This window comes from Protomyctophum bolini (assembly GCF_963924005.1).
Source record: "Protomyctophum bolini genome assembly, chromosome: 8".
NCBI lineage: Eukaryota > Metazoa > Chordata > Actinopteri > Myctophiformes > Myctophidae > Protomyctophum > Protomyctophum bolini.
In genome coordinates, this window is record NC_137869.1 from 33196434 (window position 1) to 33221852 (window position 25419).

A 25419-nucleotide genomic window follows, 5' to 3' on the forward strand; every position below is an offset into this window, starting at 1 on the left:
TACAGTGATACAAATACCCCAAAGGAGTGGGGAATAAAAGGTACACACACACACACACACACACACACACACACACACACACACACACACACACACACACACACACACACACACACACACTCTCTCTCTCTCTCTCTCTCTCTCTCTCTCTCTCTCTCTCTCACCAAAATCATGGTGGTTCAGGCTGCCATATAGATTTCCATCTGAACTTAAAGTAATCAATAAAATTACCACAATCTAAGGAACCAATGAATTCAGAGTTTCGTCAGTGAGTCGGAATACAGCTTTATCTCATTTTGTTCCAACAATATTCAGAAAAATGACAAATGCAAAACACTTATAGTAACTTAGTAAGACACACCAAAATCCTCTCTGAGTTAACATTACCGCTCTAACCAAAGCAGATCAAGCCATTACATTACCAATTGCAATAGCAATTGAGCCTTTTATCACAAATTAACCCATACTACAGTATAATATACTGTATGGGCAGTGTTGCCAACTCTCCAGTCACCTGATTCACTCCAAATGAACTGGTTTGTATCCTAATATTATTAGGATACAAACCAGTTCATTTGGAGTGAATCAGGGGTTTCCTCTGGAGCACTGGCAACTAAACACTGCCCCCTGCTGTCATAACTAATTGTAGCAGTAAAGGTTACAATAATGTTATATGGTGTTTATTTAACAAATGGCAATTATTTTCTACAACCACCTTGTTAATAAATCCTGCTTGTAAAAACAACAAAGGGTATTTATTTAATTAATTATTATTTTAGACCATAGTAAGTTGGCTATATTCTGGCAGTTACCACAGAGTAGTATAGTGTGCTTTGTCATATACTTTCTTAATCTTGCCTGGAGTCTATCCTACAACCATATTAGTCTGCCGTCATGCTGTACTAATTAAAAACATTTTCATGTCATCAATAATGAGGGTCAGAAGTATACATTCAACAGAACTATCACAATTATTGCCATGAGTCACAACACGATTGGATTGGGTTAAAAAACCAATCAGGCAGGCAGGAGGGCGATTACATCGCCCTGTAGAAAGGTCTTGAAAGCCCATTATGCTGTTCTGGTTTTAATTGTATGCAAATCTCGAAATGAGATGTCATTGCATTCAAGTCAGGCAAGCCACCATCGTTGATTTCCATATTGGTGCCGTTGGCTGTCGCCATCGAGTCTATATTTACTGTATGTGAGATACGGATTGGAGAAAATATTCCCAGTGGATTCGACACCAGACAAAGGGTATATACAAGGGAGCAGCTTTTCTTGTTTGGACCGCGACAGGCAGAGAATTGGATTATGTTCCAATAAAGCCTCTCAGCATCAGACAGTCTGAACTACAGTATATAAAGTGTCTCGTGCCTGAAGAGATGAGTCAGACTCCAGGACTCTTCCTCATTTGCACTCGGCCTCGTGGCGAGCGAGTGCTGGGGGCAGGTTGATACCAGCGGGGCCATGGAAGTGGAACCTAAAACCCACACATACGCACACAAATACAGATGTCAGAGTGCTCCCTAGAGTGTAAATGTAATATGAATTAATTAATCTGAACGAAGTGTGTGTGTGTGTGTGTGTGTGTGTGTGTGTGGGTGTGCGTGTGCGTGCATGCGTGCGTGCATGTGTGATGTGAGAGTGCGGTCTAGCCAACACCAACTCGGGACTCCTGAATTGTTGCCCTCTTCACTCTCCTTTCTAACATCAGGGTCTTGAGCTCTATACACTGTCTACAGTGTTATTAGCTAAGCTGTCACACTTACTGTAGATGTATGTGTGCAAGAGAGTCAAATGCAGAGATTGAGAGAGGGAGAGTGACCGAGTGGCTCAGTCTCATTCCAGACACTACCTGTATATACATCCTTATGCTGTCCACTCCTATTAACCATGGTGACTGACAACTGATTCTTTCTGCCGGTGAAGAGTAGCAAGCCTGACCTACAGTACGCCCCTTTAAACCCTATATATTTAGTTGAGCGGAGTCCTCCAGGGCCCACTTGAATCTTGAAAGCATTCGCAGCCCACCCATCTGGCCACATCGGCTGCCGTCTAAAATCATAGTGCTTTGTCAATTATTTTGGGGTTCACTTGCAATACCTTTGCGGTACAGGTGGAAAACCAGTGATTTAGAATAAGCCCTCTGGAGCTGAGAGTGTTACTTCATGTGGAGTAGTGGACACTTTATAGTTCATGTGGACACCTTATAGTGAAGTGCGAGTAGGGAGGGAGTCAAGGGAACCATTTGGAAAATGGAAAAATGAGTGAGTGAGTCACTGACTTGAAGCGCATGGTGACTGGAGTATCTTCCATGTTGAACTCAGCCACAGGGACCCCTCTGGCTGCCACTTGTGGAGCAAACATGGCTGCTGGGTACACAATGGACGATGTGCCGACCTGCAGCCGTCAAGAGAGCAGGATTTGTGTGTAGATGATTAAACAAATTCAAAGCGTCTATGTATAGAATAATGATACAATAGGTCAAATGGCCAAGTGGGTTACAGTGAGAAAACACCACTGTGGTCCAGGGGCAATTTGCTCAGTAAAACATTTTATCTGGGCGCTTCAAATTGCTGCTTCAAAGTAAGACACGTTTAATGCAGGGGGTGTCTTCAGGGTAGTCTATTTGAATGGCCCAGGAAAAATGATTTACTTGGACACAGACCTACCACAAGGCAGAGGTCACAGTTTTCAAGCTCTTTCTCTGCGTGGCTCAGGATGTCCGAGTCCAGCGTCTCTCCAAACCAAACCACGGCAGGTCTGAGGAGACCATGACAGCCCTCCTGTTCGCACCTGGCTCACATGAAATCAGAAGGACACACATGGTACATATGTGTGAAATAATTTATTATAAAACCAGAATAGGCTCTGTGCATTTGTTAAGTGTTTAATTACCGGGCTGGTCTCACATCCTTCCAGCCCATAATGATAGTTGTTATTTTGTATTCATTTAGCCCTGATGAAGACTGTTTAGTTCAAAACATGTTGGTTTAAATAAAGTGCCCGAACCTCCTCTTTTTTATCTGACATTTTATCCCGTCTGATCCAGGAGCACCTTTTACTATTTTAACTTTTTTGACTTGTACGTCTCCGGTGAGCAACTGTTTGTCTCTTTTTCTCTACTCATAGCTACCAGATTTAATCCGAAAACAACTTGGGTGTGTATCTCACCTGGGCAGGTCCTGTACTGGGATACGGGCATCACTGGTGTTTGGGTCTGGAGCACTGGGGAGATATTTAGATACGTTTGTTGATTTACAATTACATGTAGGCCTATAGCTGTAAATTGCATGTGTAGTTATTGTCAGTGTAGCTGTAGATGTACTTAAATGTGTCAAACTCCCTCCCACCCCCGCCCCCTAGGGAGTGTCACCGGCACTATGACACCGGACAACGGACATGTGTGCACTATGTTCCATAACTCTGCACTTTATATTTATACTTATTGCACGGTGTTGTATTTGTGTTGTTCGTTTATTTGTTATATGTGAAAAAAGGAATAAGGAATGCACACACACTAATGTCAAAACAAATTCCTATGTGTTTTACACAATGGCAAATAAAGGAATCTGAATCTGAATCCCATGCCATAGACTAGAGCATAGACACAAGATTAAAATACTAGTACAAAAAATGTACTGAACATGGTCAATGTTAAGTTATTTTTCTAGCCATACATTTGGAGGAAATGTCTACAGAGGCAACAAACCTCTTGCAACTGAAGACCTTACCCTTTGCCATCCAGGGCAGCACAGATCGGGCTTTTGTGATTGGCTGTTTCATGGCCGCAGCTCATACAGCGCGTCCTAAAGAGACTGCCTGGATTCCCCAAGACCAACATGTGAAGATATAGGAGGGGAAGGCAAAGACAATTGACAGAAAATAAGCTGAAGTGAAGTACAGTGTTCAGACATCCAGCAGTTACAGTCCATGTGCATCCAAACCACTAGTAGTGACGGGACTTTTCTGCTTAATAGGCTTACGTCATTAGTATGCAGAATGATGCAGCCGTAGATAGCCTACTTGTACCCAAAACAAACCTCAAATGCCATACTATCAATTTGGAGGTGAAACGGAAATGGATGGAAGAATCAGTTGGTATCGGCAGAGCGTATTTCAATTGATCAGATACTGGTATTGAACAATAATGTTTCATAACTCTGCTACTTACCGTGGAGCTCCAGGACATTTTTGGACCCGGCACGGTGGTGGAGCTGGTCAATGTTCTGTGTGATGACGGTGACCTTCCGGCCTTGTTTGGCCAGTCGCTCCTCACACTCTGCAATGGCCAAGTGGCCGGGATTAGGATTCTTGCTCAACATGACCTCGCGACGATAGTGGTAAAATTCCCACACACGGGACGGGTTCCTGGAGAAGGCCTCCATAGTAGCCAATTCCTAGCAGAGTGGAGAGAGTGAGAGATAGAGACAGAGATGCAGATACAAGAAAGGTACATTGAAGGAATTAGTAGATAAGGGTCACGTACGTTTTTTTTTTTGTAACCCATTTTTCACCCGTGTCAATTATCTAATGTGATCCTGGGCTCTATACACACTCCACCAACCTGGGGAGAGCAACGGACTTGAACTCATGCTTCCTTCATGCATGAGTGTCCAAGTTACGCTACATTACGTCATTTCCTCCTTTTATAAGGCTTCTTGCCAGAATCATTATTTGACAAATTAAGCTGTAAGGGTTGAGAATGATCCGCGGTCACAAGAGTGGAAGTGCTGACCAGATGTAACTCCTAACTTCGATAGGAGCGTAGTCTTGACTGAGGCTTGCCGAGTAGATAAGGTTTCTACTCGGCAAGTAGAAGTGCTGACCAGAAGTGCTGACCATCATTCTCAACAGTAACAGTGTCTTCACTGTTCTATCTATCTAATAACTAATCATTTTAGTAATGAGGACGGAAAATTAGGGACGGAAATTGCTGCTGAGCCTGTGATTGGATGGAAAAATTACCATGAATGGCGCTGAAATTGGCGCTGTGATTGGCGGTTGTGATTGTCTGGAAGGTATGCCATTCTGCACTGTGATTGAGCTGAGCTGAGCATAACGGGTGTGGCACAGTATTGGCACCAAAATGTGTAAGTAGGTTAATGAACCTTTTTATTAACCTACTCAAGTAGGTTTTACTGACAGGGGAAAGACGATAGAAGACAGAGGGGTGGTGCTGTTGGGCGGTAAGACGGTAAGACGCCTGAGGGCGAGAAGCGACCTCGTCCTGCCTTTGGAGATTTGTTTAATTATTCTTCTGCACTGTACTTCCTCTGTTTATAGCGATTTATTTTTACTTTGGCTATATTGTCTTTTTATATTGTGTCCTTAATAAGTGTTTCCTTAAATTCTACCATACCAGCCCTGACAGATCAGCTGAACAGTTTAGTGAGTGGTCAACACTTCTTATCGCCTATTAAGGAGATGAGCATTTAATTTCTTGTTTCCGTCTTCCTTTTTACTGTATTCATCTTTGCTGAAATGTGCTGCTATACAAATAAACTTGCCTTGCCTTACCTGTGCTTGCCATTTCCTCCAGTATCCCCCCTCTCCTCTGAAGGTGGGGACCCCGCTCTCTGCACTCACCCCTGATCCAGTCAGAATGGCTATGTGCTTGGACTTGGAAAAGATCTCCCTGAATGCTGCCACATCTAGACACATACAGAAGAGTAGACGCAAGCACACACAAAGATATACACATACTTAAAAACACCAGATGGGTTCTCTACATCAGTGGTTCTCAACCTGTGGGTCCCCATATGATTTTTGGGGGGTCCCCAGATGACAGAAAAAATATAAGAAAGGGGCTAAAATGAAAACAGTCGATGTACAAGCTTGTCGATCTACTATTTTCCACAATATTTATCTGTGGAATTTGATTCTTTTGGGGGGTCTCGGCCGGAAACGTTTGAGAATTGCCCTACGTCACTACTACTAGCATCATTACATAGTTATACAGTATGACATCAGTGTACTCTGTACTGTCCATAGTTCTGTTACATGCTACTGATTCAACTGCATGCATGGATCATACAGTGAATGATATGATAGCAAGTGAAGTCACGCTGTATGCACAGATACTGTACCTGAACTGGGCCGGCTCATGTCTTGTATATTCCAGGGGTTTCTCAGGCAGGCACACAACTGAGAGGATATTGTGACTCTACTGGCGAGCTGTTTTAAGATCATCAGGGTTCTGGGTCAGGGGAGAATACAGTATAGCGATCAGTACTGTGAACCAGTGGTTGTCAAAGTGGGGTTCAGGGACCCTCAGCCCTCCCAGGTGTCATTGAGGGGGTTCAGAATGGACCCTTCTTACAGCAGTGTTAATTTTGTTGACTAAGACAAAATACTTCGACTAAGGCTTTTCAGGAGACTAAATAGGACTAAGAGTCAGACTAATTGGTGTGTTATTCAAAAGACTAAGACATATTTTCTGGCGAAATTAACATTGCATTAAGACTAAAGACTACGGTAAGTCGACTAAGGTTCAGAAGACTAAATACGACTATGACTAAATGGTGTGTTATTCAAAATACTAAATCAAAATATTGCGGGGAAAAAATGAACACTGCTTGCTAACAGGTCTGTATAACCAAGTGTACGTGTGTCTCAAGAAAAGAGTTATGGGGGCCAATGAAATGTTTGAGAACCACTTGTGTGATAGTCATAATGATAGATGGGTCATATGGTGGTGGCTGGTAGGCTTTAGACTAGAGTGACAGAGTGACTGTATGGCCTATACAGTCACTGTCACTCTAGTCTAGCACCTGTGACCTCACAGGTGCAGTAATCAGGCAATGTGGACCACACACAGCAGCCAGCATCAGACAGAGAGAATTGCTACAGAATTACATGGTAGGCGTACGTTCATTTCAACTGCTCCACTGTCTAGGACAACTTCTTTACTACCGGTATTTTCTGTCTACTGCGTAGGAGAATCACTCCAACTAGACCTCGCTGTGAAGTAACGTCAGTGCCACAGCACAGACAGACAATAGCACATTTGGAAGGTGAATTCTGAGAGCTAACCATAGACTAGCTAACATTATCAAGCTGGAGCTAGCATAGCCCAAATTTTTAGATTCTCGTAGAGGTTTTTTAATCGAAAAAAACCTCTACGGGAATCTAAAAATTTGGGCTAGAGCTAGCAGTGTTAACAGCTTTGGATGTCCGTAAAATGTTAAGCACCGTGGGTTAATATTATTGTTTCAGTTACGAAACTGAATAATGTGTCAACTCATATGAACTACCTTTAGAATGACCTCGTCCACACAGGCAGCTGTCAACTGTCTGCACTATTATAAAATGAACCTAGGCTAGAGCTATTACATTATTATGACTAAATAGGAAGGAACTATAGACTACTTCTTCTTTGGCGTTTAAGGGAAGCTTGCATCGTTATGTTGCATCGTCTGCCACCTTGTGGAGTGATTTAAATCCTACATCCAGTCTGTTAGTCCTGTTCTCTTCAGAAATAGGCTACTATATATATTCCACTCCAGTAGTATGTTCATGTCCATTGAACTGAACATAGGCTATAGTGAAGTCATTATTTTACATAAAATATGTAATACATTGTTAATATTATATAGCTTTAATCCCATTCTTCACCAGGATATCGTATAGAGGCTATATAATCGTTTGGAATTAGAGTGAGCCCAACAGGACTGCAGGAGCCAAGGAGGAAACCAATGGTTTTGCAATGCACTGACTGAGGGCATAGCAGCTGAAGCCGCTCAGCCTATAGGCCTATAGTGTACTGTAAAATAGCTTTGTGCATGCAGGTGGCGCTCACTTAACAATTAACATAAATTAACTGCAAACGTTTGATCATCATTACAAGTCTCTCACGCACCCCTCTCTCTCTCCCCCCCCCCCCCCCCCCCCCACACACACACACGCACGCACGCACACGCACGCACACACACACACACACACACACACACACACACACACTCTCTCTCTCTCTCTCTCTCTCTCTCTCTCTCTCTCTCTTTCTCTCTCATCATCTTCACCACCATCATCATAACCGCCCCTCCGTCTGCATCGGGTGCATGTGTGTGGCGGCGGCGCCGAGCCTCTCGCAGTCTCGCCGGTCGGTCGCCCGTGTGGACGCTGCCGGCCTGGCGGAATATGGCGGCGGCTCCGGAGGACGTGGTAGACCGTCGGCCGATTCGGAGAGTCCGGTCCAAGAGCGACACGCCTTATATCAACGAGGCGAGGATCTCACTGCACCTGGAGACAGGTAGGAAGGCTGTAGCACCACGCGCTCTATTCGAACACAGACAAATGTCACCATGAAGTGGCTGTAGCCTGGCTATCTGGCAAAATATTTGCGGGGAATGTACATTATCGTGGCTGAAACTACAGCTATAGCTGTCACAAATCAAGCGTGACTTGGGGACAGAACAGAATATGCTGGTCTTACGTTATCCATGGTGCTGAGCTGCTCCTCGGTCGCGGGTGCGCCGTGCATGGCGTGCATGCATGGTGGTGACTGAGTGACTACAGCGTGACTCATGCATTGTGTGAGCTGAGCTCATGAGAAATCGGCTTCATCATGGAAACAAGTCAACCACCAGACAATGATCATGACATGGCTGCGGTCAGGGGATAGTCAAGACGAGAAATTTTTAATTATTTTCCGGGACACATACGATATACGAGCATCCCCGATTTCATACAGACTATAGTTCCACATTGGAAAATGCCAGCGTTGCCATGTTGTACATAGGCTGCTATACGAACTGGATTCACCGCACTGTCTGGCACAAATGCAGTTGGACTTGTTCCTGTCTTCATTCCTATGTTCCCGCAGAGGGTCATGTGTGACAGTTCATTGAGACATGCACCATCCTTGCCAAATGTCATATCGTCTTAAACTGGAAATATGCATGAGTAATTGTTCCCGTTGTTGCCATGGACACCACGTTGTATTATATAGGCTACTGAAGATGCGTGCCTGCAGCTCTGCAGTCTGCACAATGTGAGTATGGCTTTAGCCTGTCAGTTTCCCTAAACATTTTGATTTTAATATGACTAGTGTTGCTTTTCACCGAGATTAAAACGACTAAACCCACATTAATCCCCTTTATTTCTATAGCTACTGCTAAATACAGCGTCACGTGTGGAACTGTCCACTATTTACCGGTGCTGAAACGGTCATCAAGCAGAATCAGCATATAGTCTCTACGCTACTAACAGACCCTGACATAATTTGTAGGAACCGGCGTTTTTGCATGCAGGTGAACTACCGTCCACCTCCTCTTTGTTGAGGTAACGCATCCAAATTCAGCTTTCATTCGACCCCCGCCCCCGACCGATTATGACAAATCCCAGTCACATGTGTAAAGCCTGCTGTAGGCTTGGCTAGTGTCTAGCCTATGTTTTCCATTCCGGACAGAGGCCAACTCTTCCCCAGCCAGGCTATTGTTCTGCTTTGCCTGCATTCTCTCCTTAATCTTAACAGTTGCTCTGTTGCACACAATGGCTTGCTCAGCAAAGCTATACAGACCAGACGGCAGTCGATCTGAAAGGCGGCTGATCTGAAATTAGATTTCCCTATGACATTCCAACAGCACTATTGCTTTCTTTACATACCCTAATGACTCACCCACGACTCACTGTTCTCTGATATATTTACTTAAAGGCCATTAAGGATTGATAGAAGAGCTGTCAGTCAGTGATACATATAGTAGCCAGAATGACTGTAAATGTGGGCTTTATAATATCCCCATCTTTTAGACCTACTGACATATGGCTCAAAGAAAGTAGATTATTTCACCACAATGTGTATTTTTTTTATTTAGTTTTTTAGTTTTAGAGTTTTATTAGGATCCCCATTAGCTGGTGCATAGCAGCACTTAATCTTCCTGGGGTCCACACAGAACATCAAAACATGACATTCGACATGAATGACATATAGGACATAAAATAAGAATATTTGATCAACAATTTCCTCATCCACCTTCTGATTCCCCCTTTTCTTGGAAGAGAAAAACCAAAAAGCATAATTATATCTACCTCCGTTACATACTAGCCTTCCATTCTCCTAGGGTAGAAAACAAAAGTAGAGATACAAATTGAAAATATAATCCGCATGATCATGACTGCTGTGTGTGAGTATGATGCAGTGGTACTCAAATTGGGGTCCGGGGATGTCAGATTTATAGTTGCATGTTGGGTGCAACGTGAGCTGGTAGTTCTGCTAGTTTCAGTGCACAACACAGCTGGCAGTGCAGCTTTCACCATGTTGCTCTGATGAACCTGACCTTTCTCCAGCTGCTCACGGCAGAGTTCTTCTCAAAAACATGATTTCACCCACAAGGGTACATTTTGGTCCACGTTTACACTCTCAGAGTTTAATTTAAACTATACTACTGAGGATTTTAGTGTGTGCTCAGACCTGCAGGAGTGATATCGTTAGAGAGAGGGATTTGCATTTCTTGAGTGAATCAAATATGGGCATGAAGATAATTCTGTTCCCCTGTTTAGGCCTGGTCAATTCTAGAGGCTGTGGTTGTTCACACACAAGGGTTCCGCCTGCGTTCCGGTACCACACACAACCCCTACCCCAGTGGACAGTGGTTCTCAAAGTGCAAGGGTGCCTTGACAGGGTTCCAAATGGACCGGTATACAGGTCTGTAACTCTTGTACACCCATGACTTATGGAGTCATGGGTGTATGAATCCTTTGAATCACTGGCCCACCCCCACCCCACTACCCCCCTCCCCTGTGCCAGTCTGCCACCAGACTGGCTCTCCAGCACGGGTCTGGAAATCCAGGTCAGCTGCGTGAATATCTCTGCCATATCTCTATCTATGCCCATCCCTTTTCACTCACTCGCACGCACGTAGGCACACACGTAGGCATGCACGTAGGCACGCACGTATAGGCACGTACGTAGGTACGCACATAGGCACGCACGTAGGCACGCACGTAGGCACACACACACGTGCGCACACTACTGTTCTGAGAACTGCTGCGCACATTAGTCTGACCTCAGGCTGAATTTGCTGGAATTACCTGTGCAGAATACAAGAGCAGAGAGAGGCTGTCTCAAGACAGGCTTGTGGCGCCGTAGAACCCAGCCATACAAAAGACCTCACTCAGTTGGCACTGGCAGTTGGGGTCTTGGCATTGAGCTTATGAACAAGCCAGCCTTTGTTAGCAAGATGGCAAACCTGTGCCAGGGAAGAGGCCTGTGGCTCCAACTCAAGTCACCTCTCAAGATAATTTGGAGGTCTCCTCTGTTCTCATCTCACGTTTTGGCTCTCCACTGACTTGATGTCATGGCTGAGGAGCAGGGCTTATGTGAACTGTCACAGCTGAGTCTTCCGCCTATTGGAACACATGTCAGCAGAACTGAGAGAGAGAGAGAGAGAGAGAGAGAGAGAGAGAGAGAGAGAGAGAGGATGACGAGGGAACAGGAAGATAGTGTGACTCATGGCCGTATGATGTGTCAAGTCTCATGTTCACACTTACAAACATCAACGTACAGTCCCACAGGCTCTCTTGTCACTTTGTATTAATTCACAACATAGAAAGTCCAGCTAGAGGGGGAGATGGAGGAAGATAGAGGGGAACGAAGGATGGGAGGGACATTTACAGGGAAATATGTTTGTTTGACACTTACAAGAGTTTGTAAAGTGCATTTGTTGTGGGACGGTGTGAGACAGATTCTGCAAGAATGTACAGAGTGTCTATAGATTATTCACGCATACAGTAAATGTTCACCTCATGTCCTTATTTGTCTCCACCAGCCGAAGGCATAGGGAGAATATGTTTTGCACTCTGTCTGTGTGTGTGTGTGTGTGTGTGTGTGTGTGTGTGTGTGTGTGTGTGTGTGTGTGTCTGTGCCCCGAGGGGCACCTTTTCTAGTTCCTTCTGTCTTGGAGGGCTTGCACTTTTGTTTGGAGTCCCTTTGGGGTCACCTGCAGCCATCAGCCTTTCTGTCACAGCTGGCTCTCATGTCCGTCTGTTTACCAAACATGTGTATCTCTAACCATGGAACATTTCACTTTTTCCAACATCATCCTCATAGATTATTCATAGCCCACCTCTGAGATGCAGAGCAAGTAGACGAATAGAACCATCTTATAATAGGCGTTAGTAACAAAGGACCACTTATCAACATTACCATGTATGGCGCCGACATTGGCACCGTGATTGTCTGTTGTGATTGGCTGAAAGGTGTGCCATTCTGCACTGTGATTGGCTGAGCATCGCATAACGGATGAGCCACATGGGACACCTTTTATATGATATTCCGTGCTCAAAATTTGAGGACGGAATTGGTGCCGAAATGTGTAAGTAGGTTAATGTATCTATTAACATGTAGGTTTTACGATAGAGGATAGAGCCCAGACCCTCGTTCACATGGGTGTAATGTACTCACAATGCACTCAACCAAATTTGCCACATTCAGAAAAAGAAGGAAATAAAGAATATCATCCTCTCCCCAAACGTGTATGGACTAGTATAAAATAATTTATTGAAAACCTTGGCAAATGTGTTTGTTTCAAAGTGATACTAATAAATTAGAACTTCAATTATACTACATTGGTTGCATAAATGGACACAACCACTTGACACGGCAGCTGATGCTTTCAAACATTTTCACGCAGGCCCAGATCCAAAAAAGGTTGGGAACTGCTGGTGTATATTGTCTTGGATAACATTGGTGATGCTTTCACGGCACTACAGTATAGTCAGCATTGTAATGAGGTACATTATTGGATGGAAAATGAACTGACAGAAAGATGGAGCTGGTGGGAGAGGGTGCAGGGGGATGGGGGGTGGGATGTTAAATGGCAGCCTGAGTCTGTTTTAGGCTTTGAGCAGCAGCTCTACTGTACCTATCTGTCTTAGTGGTGGTGGAGCAGCATATTAATTTTGCATATACAATCTATTGTCCGGGTCCTGCTAGTGCTTCACTGCCTAAATTAGTATCACCGTTGAGGATGACATTATGCTCATGTGAACTATGACATGGGAACGACTGAGATTAATGAGAATATGTGGGATAATGGATGGTCATCAGAAATAGATGAGCATGATGAGACCAGTGGAAAGAACAGGAAAGGACTATTCTGCTTGCTTTCACTACAAGGTATGTGTGTTAAATATGTGATGTCACATAATATTGTGTCGCATAATGCAGTGGTTCTCAACCTTTTCAGGCCACAACCCCCCCACCCTGACAAGCACTTGGAATTGTAGGAGTTGAGGCATATACTGTACATTTAGTTTGACTCGGTTTGACAGATAAATATTGACGTGAAAATAGTTGATACAAGCTCACAAACGACACAAAGCCTCACAACGCAATTTTTGCCTCTTTCTTATATGATTTGACAATTTTTATAGTATAGTTTATTGACAAATTTTTATGCAGTAACGGTCTTTTTTCTTTTCTTACTTTCTTTTTTGAGGTATTAAAAGATATATAGGTCTTTGTAAATTAAATCTGTATAGCATCTACTGTACGCTCAGACCACCTTCCTGTCCTGTTCACCACATGAATCCCTTGCTCAGGAGTTCTGAGTTTAGTCGCGACTCGCCAGCGCCTTGTTTTGTATGTATGTAAATCCGATGTAAATTGTGCACTCAGTGCCGAGGAGCCCTTTTCCATTTTTAATGACACCTGCACTATGACACTGGACACTCGCTCCTTTCAGGTCCAAAAATGAAAAGCACTACAGCACGTTCATCATCACCTTTATTTATACTCAGAAATACAGTTGAGGGCAAGCCCTCATTTTCAATGTATAGCCGAGGTTACAATTCACAAATACAGTCAAAACAAGCCTAAGGGAAGTTGTATTTATACAATGCAGTTTCGGGAGAAGAGACCTCCTTCCGCTCGACCTTAACCACTCCTCCCTCCTTATCAACCACATCTTCCTCCTTATCAAACTCACCTGCCTTTCATTATCACCCGGCCAATCCCCGGTGCAATCACCACAGTATAAATACACCTGCGATCTCTCAACCAAATTGTTATCATACATCATCATATACAGTCACACATCACATTCCGTGATCAGCCAATGAAATCATCACAAATGTCAATGACAATCACAATTGGCGTCTTGAAATTGGCAAATAAGTTTAGGGGTAAGGGACTCTGGGCAAGATATAGCTCTAAGGATTTTACTTATTTTCTTTTAAGAAGAAAATAAGATTGGAAGAACATGCAACCATAAAAACAGGGTGCTGGATCCTTAAAGTAGTAAATAATGTAAATTTATTGTCACAAATCATGGCAGTTAAAATGTCAATTTGGAGTGCAGTCCTAGGCTTTCTTTGTCATTGTTAATAAGAAGACCTAGTTAAATAATGCAGTGCAAAGCAATTCGATGCTTGTCTGTCTCTCAGTCTTTATCTCTGCCTGCCTGCCTGCCTGACTCTCCGACTCTCCAAATGTGCCTCTCTGATATGTGGGTGCATGTGTGTCCGTGTGCTGTTTCGTGCATGACTGCATGTGTACAACTATATCTGCTGTGAATGTCCTAAACCTCAGACTTGACACTTTGAAGCATGAGGTCCATTTGTTCTTAGCAGTGCATAGAGAACAAGAACATTTCCAAACCGTGCGTGCGTGCGTGCGTGGGTGGAGGCAGGAGATGAAGTAGAGTCGATTTCTAAAGAAATATCAATTCAAATCAAAGGAGCTTTATTGGCATGAGAATTTTACATTGCCAAAGCAATGGGCAAAATATAAAAAACTGTTGAAAATGGGGAAAATATAGACAGTTGGAGGGGGTACAGCATTGTAAACAGAGCTATGTCACATTGCGTTGTTATATGTTATACATACAGGGTATAAAGCTTTTTTGAAACAAATAGCAGCAATCTTTGACAGTCACTGTGGGACAAATAGCATTTTTTATCAAGACTAGATAGATTTAAATAGAATACAAAAAAGCCTTGTTTAAAGGTATCAGCTCTGGTTACATCATGTGCCTTGTCATGTGCAGTATGTCTACTCAGTATTAACCTTTTATTATATCGCAACAATTCACAATTCTTGCAGCTGTGTTTGTGTCAACTCAATAATATTTATCCAGGCATTCAGTGTTGAGCCCTCATCAATCTAGCTTTAGGGCTAATCACGTACATCTCTGTAGCATCCTTGGTTTTAAATGACATTTTGTCCGCAGTGGATAAGAAGATGCTGTGTATAGCAGCTCTGTTTATTGATTTATCAAAAGGTTTTGGCACTGTGGATCTTCCCCTGCTCTTACAGATTGCAAAAATATTGGTTGTGACTCTGGTGGTCTTTATAAACAAACTATAGTACTCTGATGTGTGTTATCCTAAAATCTTAACCACACGTATGAACTCTAGTGGCCCTATTCTGGGGTGAACATTCAGCGGAAATAGCAGATCTACAACGAGACGAAACGTGAGTTTGCAGATAACAATTTTTGACAAAGAGATTTTGTGGACCAACTATAGAGCACAGGGCCTGGGGGACATTGGTCAACTAAGTATACGGGTAGCCTATACGTGCAGACCTGATTTATATGTTGTTTTACGACTATGTCACTCGCCTAGAATAAAATATTCAGTCGTATGATGACATATACATTTGACTAGCGGTATATGGTCATCTGAGACAGTGGTTTTCATCTCTTGCCCTGAGGACCCTGGCTAATACACACTGCTAATTAAGACTTTGATTATAGCATGCCTGAAATGAAAGGGCAGAGCACACAGTCAGCAAGGTCCCACATACAGGACCACTGCTGAGTCCAATGAGTCCATTGGTTCCATTTGTACACTCTTAGAGTAAAATTCCCACTTAGGATTTGATGGTGTAGTGACACACAGCCGTGTGCTTTGAATGTGAAAGCCCCCATGAATCATCACCCACTTCAGTCAGCATGAAAGGGAACTGTGTATCTTTTTTCCCCTGCTGTTACATAAAATGCCTGTATATAAAGAGCCTAAATAAACCTATTTTGCAACCCATACACAGTGTAGGAAACTATTGTAACTAAAATAAAAACATCACATTGTTGTCATCGCACACAGAGATACACGGACACACACATCTAACACATGCGTGTACTGCACACACGCACGTGCGCACGCACTCACTCACACTTCTTTATAGCTGTTGGTATTATAGGGCATTGCACATTTTGGTGGCATAGCAGGAGAACAATTTTAAACCGTTGTTCGTGCCACATCTGGTGTTGTGATTGTGGACTTGATTGATGTTTTTGAAGTAGTTAGACAGATACAGTACATGGGTATCAATGAGGTGTGGTGTATCTTGTAGACCAGGCCCATTGCAAGTTGCTGTTGTACTTTGTCTTCTACCCTGGGCCACCCCACCCTAACAAAATGAGCAGAGGTTAAATTGGGTTCTAGATGGAAGGCCAAGAAGTAGCCTGTACCAGTTTGTTAATGTTTTGGGATGTCTGAAGCCTTGTGCTGTGGTAACATGAGGTGCATGCATAGTCTAATAAGTGACATTGAATGAGTGCTCCTACAAGAGTTCTCAATGTATTCTTACTGACCAGTGAGGAGATCCTGTACAAACATCTTGTTCTTTGGTTGATTACTTTAGTTTCCAGTCAGCCATGCATTTTTTTTACAAGCTGATGTTATGTCTTTAACATAATTATATTAGGAACAGTAAAAGCTCCTAGTATGCTTCCTTGTGGAATGCCTGTCCAGATAGGCCTGCATCCAGCTCACTGATGTGATGTGTTTCAAAACCGATTGCTTTTAGCTTATCGTGGCATGGTGATAGCGACCATTAAGCAGCTATTCAGCGTCTAAACGGAAGGGCTATCTGTGTTAATTTTGCTCATTTGTGATGAAGTTTTAAAATATGCAATTGTGGGTTTGAGAAGTGTTGCAAAAGACTGTTGTGGGTTGTGCGTTTCAGACCAAACCATAGGGGGGCAGTAGAGCTGCATGACACTTTTCAGTCTCTGTGCATGGCTTGCTCTGGAGACTTTATGGTAACGAATACCTTAAGCGTACCTACTGTAGCCTGCCCTATACTATAGCCTATAGCACATGGGGACATGTTCGCAGGCCATAATGTGATATTGGTTTAAGTGGGCATTAGTATTTAGATTAATTTATCTTAAACCGTTTCTCACTCACACACGCACGCACGCATGCACACACGCACACGCCTCCTCGCTTCAAACTCATTGGCTGACGTCGTACCCTCCATGCGCAGGATTGGCGAGTTCCGACGTCCGACGTGTGTGTGTGTGTGTGTGTGTGTGTGTGTGTGTTTTAAACCATTTCAAAGCAGAGGGCGAGTCTGCGAGAGGAGGAGGTGGATAGAAAATCCGCTATTAGCCTATTACCGCTAATATGGCGGGTTGTGGAGGCGAAGTGTTGCGCCCATGGTACGAATCTAGATGTCCGACTCCGAACGACAACCACCACCACCACCACGCTCCCCAAGCAGCTCCCGCTCCTGCGTCCGAGGAAGAGGAGAAGCCGAGGAAGAGGAGGAGAGCCTTCTGTCTGGTTCGGATGAAGCACCGTAACCATAACAGCAAGCAGCAGCAGCAACCAGGACAGCAACAACCTGCTGCAAGCAACAATAACAACAACATGCCGTTTACAATCCACTGTCAGATAGGCAAAGAGATCAAACACATATGCACCAACTGTCGTGGAGCGGACCCGCTGGAAGGTGAGAGGAATAAAGTTGCGTTTGTATGAGCGCCGAGACGAGAGACGTTGGGAAACGAAGCGGTCATAACCGCTCCCTTTACCCGATGCTTCTGCCTGCCTGAGGAAATGTGCGTTCCATCCGTGCAGGGCCAGTTTCATCTCATGTGTTGTTTGTAATAATCTAATAAAATACCGTAATAGCTCTGTCTGACATGTGTACAAATATCTAACGGTCCATTTGGTTACATTTGTACACACTCAGCTACAGTTACAAATACATGGATAGTAATAACACTGAGGATTGTTTAGCCAGGTCTACATTATTGCTTTACTTGTTTTCCATTTCCATTGTAAGCTAAAGTAACCACTGGGTTTACTTTCAAAGCAATAAGCCATTTTGATCTATAATGTTTATGCATCATTGTGCTTAAACCTGTGCACCATCATACCTATAGCCCCGATTAGATACGTTCCCTCAGTCCAATATCAAATCCAATCTCTTTCATCATGGCTGTAAGGTTACTTTCTTTAGTCTTATTTGTTGTGAGATGCGTTGCAGCAAGATGGGCACATGGGTCTGAGTGAAAGAATGTAGCCTCACTCACTGTGTGAGCTTCAGCTGTTTATTTCAGAGCTCTTAATATCTGTCAGCAGGGGTTAGCCTAGATGAGATAATCCCAGTGGTGGAAAAAGTACAGTTTTCATTTAATTGAATTGTTAAATGTCCGAAATGTATGTCTGAAGTGGTTAATAATGTTTTGTAATAATAATCACAATCTACAAAGTAACTAGTAACTAAAGTTTTCAAATACATGTAGTGGAGTACAATATCTGTCTGAGATGTAGTGGAGTAGAAGTAAAAGTAGCCTATTGGAAGTTGTAAACACTCAAGTAAAGTACAAATTCCTCAAAATTGTACTTAAGTACAGTACTTAAGTGAATGTACTTAGTTACTTTACACCACTGGATAATCCACTATGGTAGTAGTAGTAGTGGTTGTTGACAGAATGATAAACAGATTGGTAGCCATACTCCCAGACGTGAGCTGTAAAACCAACCGAACCCTACTTTTTTATTTACTCATTTTTTTTCACCAGAATATTCAGCATGATATTAGACATGATTTTATAGTCACAGTTAGTATGGTTAAGTTTAGGCATGGGTTTGGTCAGAGCGCTTCCATTACTAATGACACCGATGGTCGAAAGTTTGCCTATTATAGTTAGATAGATAGTTATTTTCTCCCATAGGGAAAATCAGTTTTCATCAGATTTGTGCTGCTCACATGGTTTGATTTTAGCGGCACCCTGATTCACATTGACCCATGGTCGCTAGGCGTGATTTCTTTCTACGTCCGAGCATAGACATGGTAACGTCCCGCCTGGTCGCTACTCGCTAGTACTCAATACAACCACAGCAACATGTTCTTGTTGCTTCCATGGCCGATGGATGGGAAATTGCTCAAGCCTCAAACCAAACCAAGTGGCTTTTTGGTCACAAGCCTGCTTCTTCAACATTTGCTTACTGCCACCTCTTACAGAATCTGCAGTTGATGATGTACTGATATTTTATACAATTTGTTTTGTCCTACGCCTTTGGCTTCATTGTTTTTGTTTGGTTAGTTATAGATAGCTTTTCATTATTTATTCATTCGCACGCAACTGCTACAATATTTGCATTTTTGTGAGAAGTCATGCCCACTGCACAGTCCCTTCGTGCAAATGTTAGAAGTTAATCCGTTTTTCCATATGCCCCTTGGTCAAAGTTTCCACAAAATGTTCATGCAAACCTGATCATAACTTTTGAAGAAAGCCTGAAACCAGATAAACACAATGGGAAGAAAGTATAGCCCCCATCATGAGGTAACAACAATCCATACATAATGCGTTCACTACTTGTGTATATGTAATTTGTCTGTAGTGTGCATGTGTGCACTGCACATCCATGCCTGTCTGTTTTCATTGCCTCTGGCACACAAGTACTTTTTCCAAACACACTGTTGGAGCTGGATGGTGCGTAATGGGAAAAGGGGAGTTTAAATGGAAAAGCAGAGTGGGTTAAATAGAACAGCCTGCATTGTGATTACATTACATTAGAACACACACTCTCCAGTGGAGAGTGAAGCACAGTTTAGAAACAGAGAAGAAGACTGAGGAAGAAGTGCATGATTCTAGATTGTAAACATTTTTTTCTCTGGAAAATAATCTATACATTATACTTTATATTGTGGCCATTGACCCATTTTTACTGATTCTTGTCTTAACTCCCTTTAACAGGACGGACGTGCAGTTCAGTGGGGGTTAACATCTATGAACTAGCTAGTACCTATTACATCATTCATACCACCAGCATTTGAACTTGCTGTTAAGTTAAGTGGTCAATCTCTGTCTTGTTTCCAGCTGAAGAGGTAGAGCGGTTGGCAGCGATGCGCTCTGATTCGCTGGTCCCGGGCACACACACACCACCGATTCGCAGGCGGAGCAAATTCGCCACCCTGGGGCGTCTGTTTAAGCCATGGAAATGGAGGAAGAAGAAGAGTGACAAGTTCAAACAGACCTCTGCTGGTAAGAGCCAAATGGCACCACTTTTAACCATACCTACCGTGGCTCCCCACCCTTCACTCCTCTACTTTAAATCCTACCATAACAATAATAATTGTATCCCCTTTACTTGCTGTTGCCAAGTACATTTTCACATAACTGGAATTTATCCTCTGCATTTACCCAAACTATAAGGAGCAGTGGATGCTACACCCGGGGAGGCAGTTAAAGGGCAAGTGTTTTGTTTTTCAACACATAGTCAAGTAGGAAAAAAGGCGGCGATCCGAGCACTCAAAATGGTTTAAAAATGATGAGAGGGTGGATAAAAATCAAAGTACTTTATTTAGAAAAATTAAAAACAGCCAACATGTTTCGACTCACAGGAGTCGTCATCAGGGCAGGTAAGACATAACATAGTCAAGTGGGTTTATTTGTCACTCACTGGTATGGACGCAGCGAAATGTGGATTGAGTTTAAGTGCCTCACTCAGGGACTCTCGACACATGGACTGGTACAAGCACTGGTACAGTACAAGCACTGAAAGTTTGGTAGAGCCAATGGTTGAACCTTCCGATTCCCAGACAGCCTCTACCCACTCTACCCGCTCACCTACATCAGCGTACATTACTACCTACCTCAACTCTTACTTCCTCTTACCTACTGTAGCTTACCCATACCGTAACTCCCCTACTTGACCGCCCGGCGCCTACTGTAACCGTACCATAAAGGCGTATTCATACTCCAGTTTCTCTATCACCTAAAACTGGAGTATGATTATCCCTTAAGACCCCTACTCTCACATCTTTCCCATGAGTAGTATGCTTCACCTGACAGTAGATGAAATGATCCCTGCTCCTATAGGCATATGCTGTACAATGAGGCTATATCGACCAATTGCAGAATGGGTGGTGGTGGGGGGTCTGGTATAGGTTGATGCATGATGATGATGATGATGATGATGATGATGATAATGATAATGGTGGTTATGTAAGGGAAGGTCAGCGCCATGGGGCCCCATGGGTCAGCTTCTGCTGTTTTAACCCACAGATCACCACAGCAAAGCCGCATTCCAACCAAACAGCCTATTGTTTAACATAAAGGATTATTTTTTGAGGGTGGGGGGATTGCTTGAGGTTCCGAGTAGCTCCTGTTTGACTCACAAATACAAGGTTTGTGTTTTAACTTTTAACTTCAATGTGGTGAGCGACTGGCAAAATCAGGATACTTTCTCTGTAATCCGACTTCGTTTTGAGTCTTTTGACGCTGTCGTCCTATTTGTCCTGTGAGTAGTAGTATGTGTTTGTGTTTTTCTTTTTATAAAATCTGCATGGTCGATGTGCCAGGAATCAGTTTAACTGTGACAGTCCAGAGTTTCTTGTTAGATGGAAACAAATTATAATCTGCACTCAGTTCAAAAAGGCTTTGTTACATAAATTATGGCATTGATCATCGAAAATGCAGATGCAACAGCTGTGGAAGAGTTGATAATTGAAAATCACAGCCGATTCAGATGGGTTTTAGTAGTCATCAGTTTATCACTGTGCCTGCCTGGGTGCCTGCTCGTTATGGTGATAATTAATTAGATTGTTCTCTGAAGGGATGTTTGAGCCAGTAGGAGGTCATGTGTGTGTATGTGATTATGTAAGGTGTCTTCTGAGTGGGAATACAAGGTTGCTCTGTGTAGCCTGCAGTGGTGGAATAAATACTCTGATTTTTTTACTTTAATAAATGTAGCAAACCACAGTGTAGAAATACTTTGTAGTAAATGCATTAAAAGTACCAAATTACTCATTATGCAAAATGGTGGTCATCTATTACTGAATTTAATTATCTCATGTGCTGCTGGGTAGCCTAACGGCTTAACCTATATAATACATCATCATTTATCAGTTAATGTATGTTTTGTATGAACAACATAACTACACTTATTAACTAAAGCTGTCAAAGTATTGTACAATATATTGTGTAAAGGCCCATGCCTTCTGAAGAAATGGAAAAGTCGACGTGTTTAATCATCCTAAGGGCATTATTTTTAAACAACCTCGCGTCTTACATTATCCTGCTTATTACACGGCTACTTTATTAATAAATTGACCCAAAAGTAACAACAAAACGAGATATTTCCTTGCTTACGGTAATGATTTGAAAGTAGTCGCTCTGCCCAGCTGCAGCACAGTCGCCTCGGGAAACAAGAAAATGAGTTGATCAAGTAGAATCATTTTCGGTTACTGCATTGTGTATTTATCGTGTACCCAGCAAAAAAAGATTATTATTCCATTGCTGAAAATAGTTTAAACAGTACCTGAGCGGGGCGTTCCATATAAGACAAACACACATGAAATTGGAAATGGAATTGGTAGGGTTTTTTTTAACTTAATAATAATAGTAATAGTGACTAGTGGCAATTGACGCTTGTGCGCAACACTCTTTGTTTGAGCTGACTTGCCCTTTTGATGTCAAACAAGCCACCTTAATAGTGGCAGATACCTTTTTTTGTATATTAAAATTATATATATATATATTTTGTAGGCTTTGTGATCTACTAGTAGATCACAATCTTGTCAATCTACCTTTTTGGCACCCCTCCTCTAGCTGGAAGACCATCCTTTCCCTTTTTCATGTTTCTGTAACAAGCTTCTTTGCACAGGTCTTCATTTAGATCATGTCATAGCTGAGATTCAGTTGTCTTGATCACCTGAGCAAAACTGCAGGCTCTATTAGCTCAATGATAAGAAATGTCAGCACAATGGGGGGTAGAAGAGGAAAGTTACGTAGTGCAGCTTTAAGTACAAGTACTTAAATAGTAGTTACTTTTCACCACTACTGGTGAAAAATGGGAAGAAAAACAAAATGTGTGGAATTGTGGATACATTAACCCATTTTGGAGTTCTTGTTGCTATGTAGAATGTACAATATATTAACAGCATACATTTTTTTTTAATTTTTGAGGGGTGCTAGCCCCTCCTACATCCAGCTTTTGGTTATCGTCCACAAACAAACATTAAATTCCCATTGACAATGAGTGGAGAATTTTAAGTCATAGTGTCTGAGCAAATAGGCATAGTGTCTATTTTACCTCATGATGATGTACGATGATAAGAGCACCCCTCACTTCACACAGGTGTGATTTTTGATTTAATATTTGAACATTTTCTGAAAACTTAGTTCAGGATTTAGAAGGCGTTTTTAGAATTGGGCTAGTAGTTTTAAGCCGCATTCTCATGGCTAGTTATTATAGTATAATCTTCCTGCCTCTTGAGACACACTCTAACACAGCAGTGAAGCGAGGAGAGTATTTTTCAGCTCACGCTGGTCCCCCAGCTGTCAAAGTCTAAATTACACGCACTGCACAAACACACACAGATAGGATCATTCACGGTCCCTCCCTCCCCAGTGACACCACACATGTAGTGTGGCCATATGTTATTGTTGGACCCTTGCCTCTATTCAGTTATGATGATGCATTCAATAAAACAATCTATTCATCATGTAAGTAGATCCAGTGAAAGTGAACGTGCCTTTGTCTTGAGAGTTCGACAGGGAGACCGAAAAAACTAAAACCAAAAAGCTGTATGATTTAGGGCGCTTTCACACCCAAAGTTCGCTTAGAAGGTCCGTATCAAGGACCAAGGACCAAATATTAGCATTTTGATTTTGGTCCGTTTGGTGTTCACACTGGACTTTGTAAAGCGTACCAAATATGTAAACAAATGACACGTGGACATGTTAAGCGAACCAAATAGTGAGGGGGAAAAGAACATGAGGGGGGGCAAACTTCAGTCACACAGAGAGAGAAGCTAACAGCAACAACTTGCTATTGCATTCATCATCCTTATTAATTATTTTATTAGCCATAATAGCCAAATAAGAGCAACAGATGAACAGAGGAGCAGGTGTTTGAACAATAATGTGCTTGCTGCTGATGCATACAATTCACGGAGTATAGCCTACACAACAAGGTATCCCCGATAAAAAGGACTTTTCTTCCATGTGTGCACCTTGACCCGATTAGATATATGTTATTTCTGCGCATCAAATCGGCGGGCATTTCCATGTCATCTTATGGTTTAAACTTGAAGGTAGTCAGTTAGTAGGTTATTGAGCTTCAAGTCAGAACAGCTCCGCTGCAGCTAATTGAGTTGACCTAGTTTTACGTCTTTTGCTATAGTGATGCAATCAATGAATCATTTGGGACCACCTGTGTATAGCTTATTTAACATTGGCTTTTTCTCTATACGTGCGGCCTGCGCGACATGGATGATTTTAAATATTTCTCTGTCTCTGCGTCTCTCCCATATAAATATATGGGTCTCTCCCCCTCATGTGTGCAGCCCACACACACACACACACACACACACACACGCACACACAGAAAAAAGGAGGGGACACGAGTTGAAAGAGAAACTCTCGCATAAGGCTCATGCATCGCATGCTTTGTCATAACTTTGCGTGGCGGCGGCGCATGCTTAAAATAAACAGATCTACAAGCTTACATCGTGTACCATAATATACATCATTCCATGTCGATAACTTGTACATTTGCGCTGCGCCTCGACATATACTGCATGTGTCTACTATTAAAATCAGACTGTCAGCTGTCATATCAATAGTGATCCCCGTAAAAAAATACATGCTTTTATAACTAATTATTAATGCAGCCTCACAACTGCCGACGCCCGACAGCTATTTTGGCTATCGTACTGTATTTGGTCCTCTATAAAGTCCGAATGCATTCACACCAGTAACGAACCGCACCGTGGTTCGTTTGGAAGCGAACCGAGTCCAGCCTTTTTTAGCGGACCATGGTTCGTTTCTTTGATCCGCACCAGAGTTCGGATGCACGTTCACACCAACCGAACCAAAGGGGTAAGCGGACCATGGTTCGTTTTAAACGAACCAAACATGTCCGGTGTGAAAGCGCCCTTATAAACCGGAGAGTGAGTGCACAAAAACGCCTGTTGTACAGCTGGCTCAGAAGTTACACATACTAGCATTCTGTAAAGTCCCATGGGAAGCCCTCAAGTTCACCTACTGTAGAAATAATAATAGAAAAATAAAATAAAATGAGATAGCCTGTTACTGTAGTGTAGACTAGACCTACTAGGTATAAGTATGCCTAAAATCATTTACAAAACGTTTCAGATGAAAAAAAAACCCAGAGATGATTTGAATCGAATATTTAGAAAAAGTCTAAAGTCTCAGAACTTCATCG

At 42.7% G+C, this 25419-nt stretch overlaps 2 protein-coding genes across 10 annotated transcripts in view; one reads left to right on the forward strand and one right to left on the reverse strand.

Annotated features, from left to right (window-relative positions):
- Positions 1–535: 535 nt before the first annotated feature.
- Positions 536–7385, reverse strand: sirt5 (sirtuin 5). Of its 2 annotated transcripts, none has more exons than XM_080769312.1 (9): positions 7260–7385; positions 6093–6202; positions 5524–5657; positions 4178–4403; positions 3738–3825; positions 3178–3231; positions 2676–2799; positions 2288–2403; positions 536–1483 (listed from the first exon to the last, which is right to left on the reverse strand). In XM_080769312.1, the coding sequence occupies exons 2-9, from the start codon at positions 6193–6195 to the stop codon at positions 1411–1413; spliced, it is 918 nt and encodes a 305-aa protein (XP_080625438.1). In that variant the 5' UTR covers positions 6196–6202; positions 7260–7385; the 3' UTR covers positions 536–1410. The 2 variants fall into 2 exon arrangements, with proteins under 2 accessions (XP_080625438.1, XP_080625439.1); XM_080769313.1 differs by having other exon boundaries at positions 7272–7345.
- A 677-nt stretch (positions 7386–8062) lies between these two features.
- Positions 8063–25419, forward strand: part of phactr1 (phosphatase and actin regulator 1) — a 41629-nt gene continuing 24272 nt past the window's right edge. For 6 of the 8 annotated variants that reach the window (XM_080770249.1, XM_080770250.1, XM_080770251.1 and 3 more), the window contains exons 1-2: positions 17317–17686; positions 20067–20231. In XM_080770249.1, coding sequence (XP_080626375.1) covers positions 17359–17686; positions 20067–20231 — 493 coding nt within the window. In that variant the 5' untranslated portion in view covers positions 17317–17358. Of the gene's footprint in view, positions 8255–17316; positions 17687–20066; positions 20232–25419 lie in introns of those variants that run through there. The other 2 variants (XM_080770254.1, XM_080770256.1) reach the window with 1 other exon arrangement.

What these genes read in the sequence shown, in the direction of transcription:
- sirt5 (XM_080769312.1), bottom strand. Translation starts at nt 6,195, where the DNA reads ATGATCTTAAAACAGCTCGCCAGTAGAGTCACAATATCCTCTCAGTTG. An exon ending in GGAGGAAATGGCAAGCACAG is followed by an intron (nt 4,404 to 5,523) that starts GTAAGGCAAGGC and finishes CCACTCTGCTAG; the next exon opens with GAATTGGCTACTATGGAGGC. An exon ending in AAATGTCCTGGAGCTCCACG is followed by an intron (nt 3,826 to 4,177) that starts GTAAGTAGCAGA and finishes TGGGGAATCCAG; the next exon opens with GCAGTCTCTTTAGGACGCGC.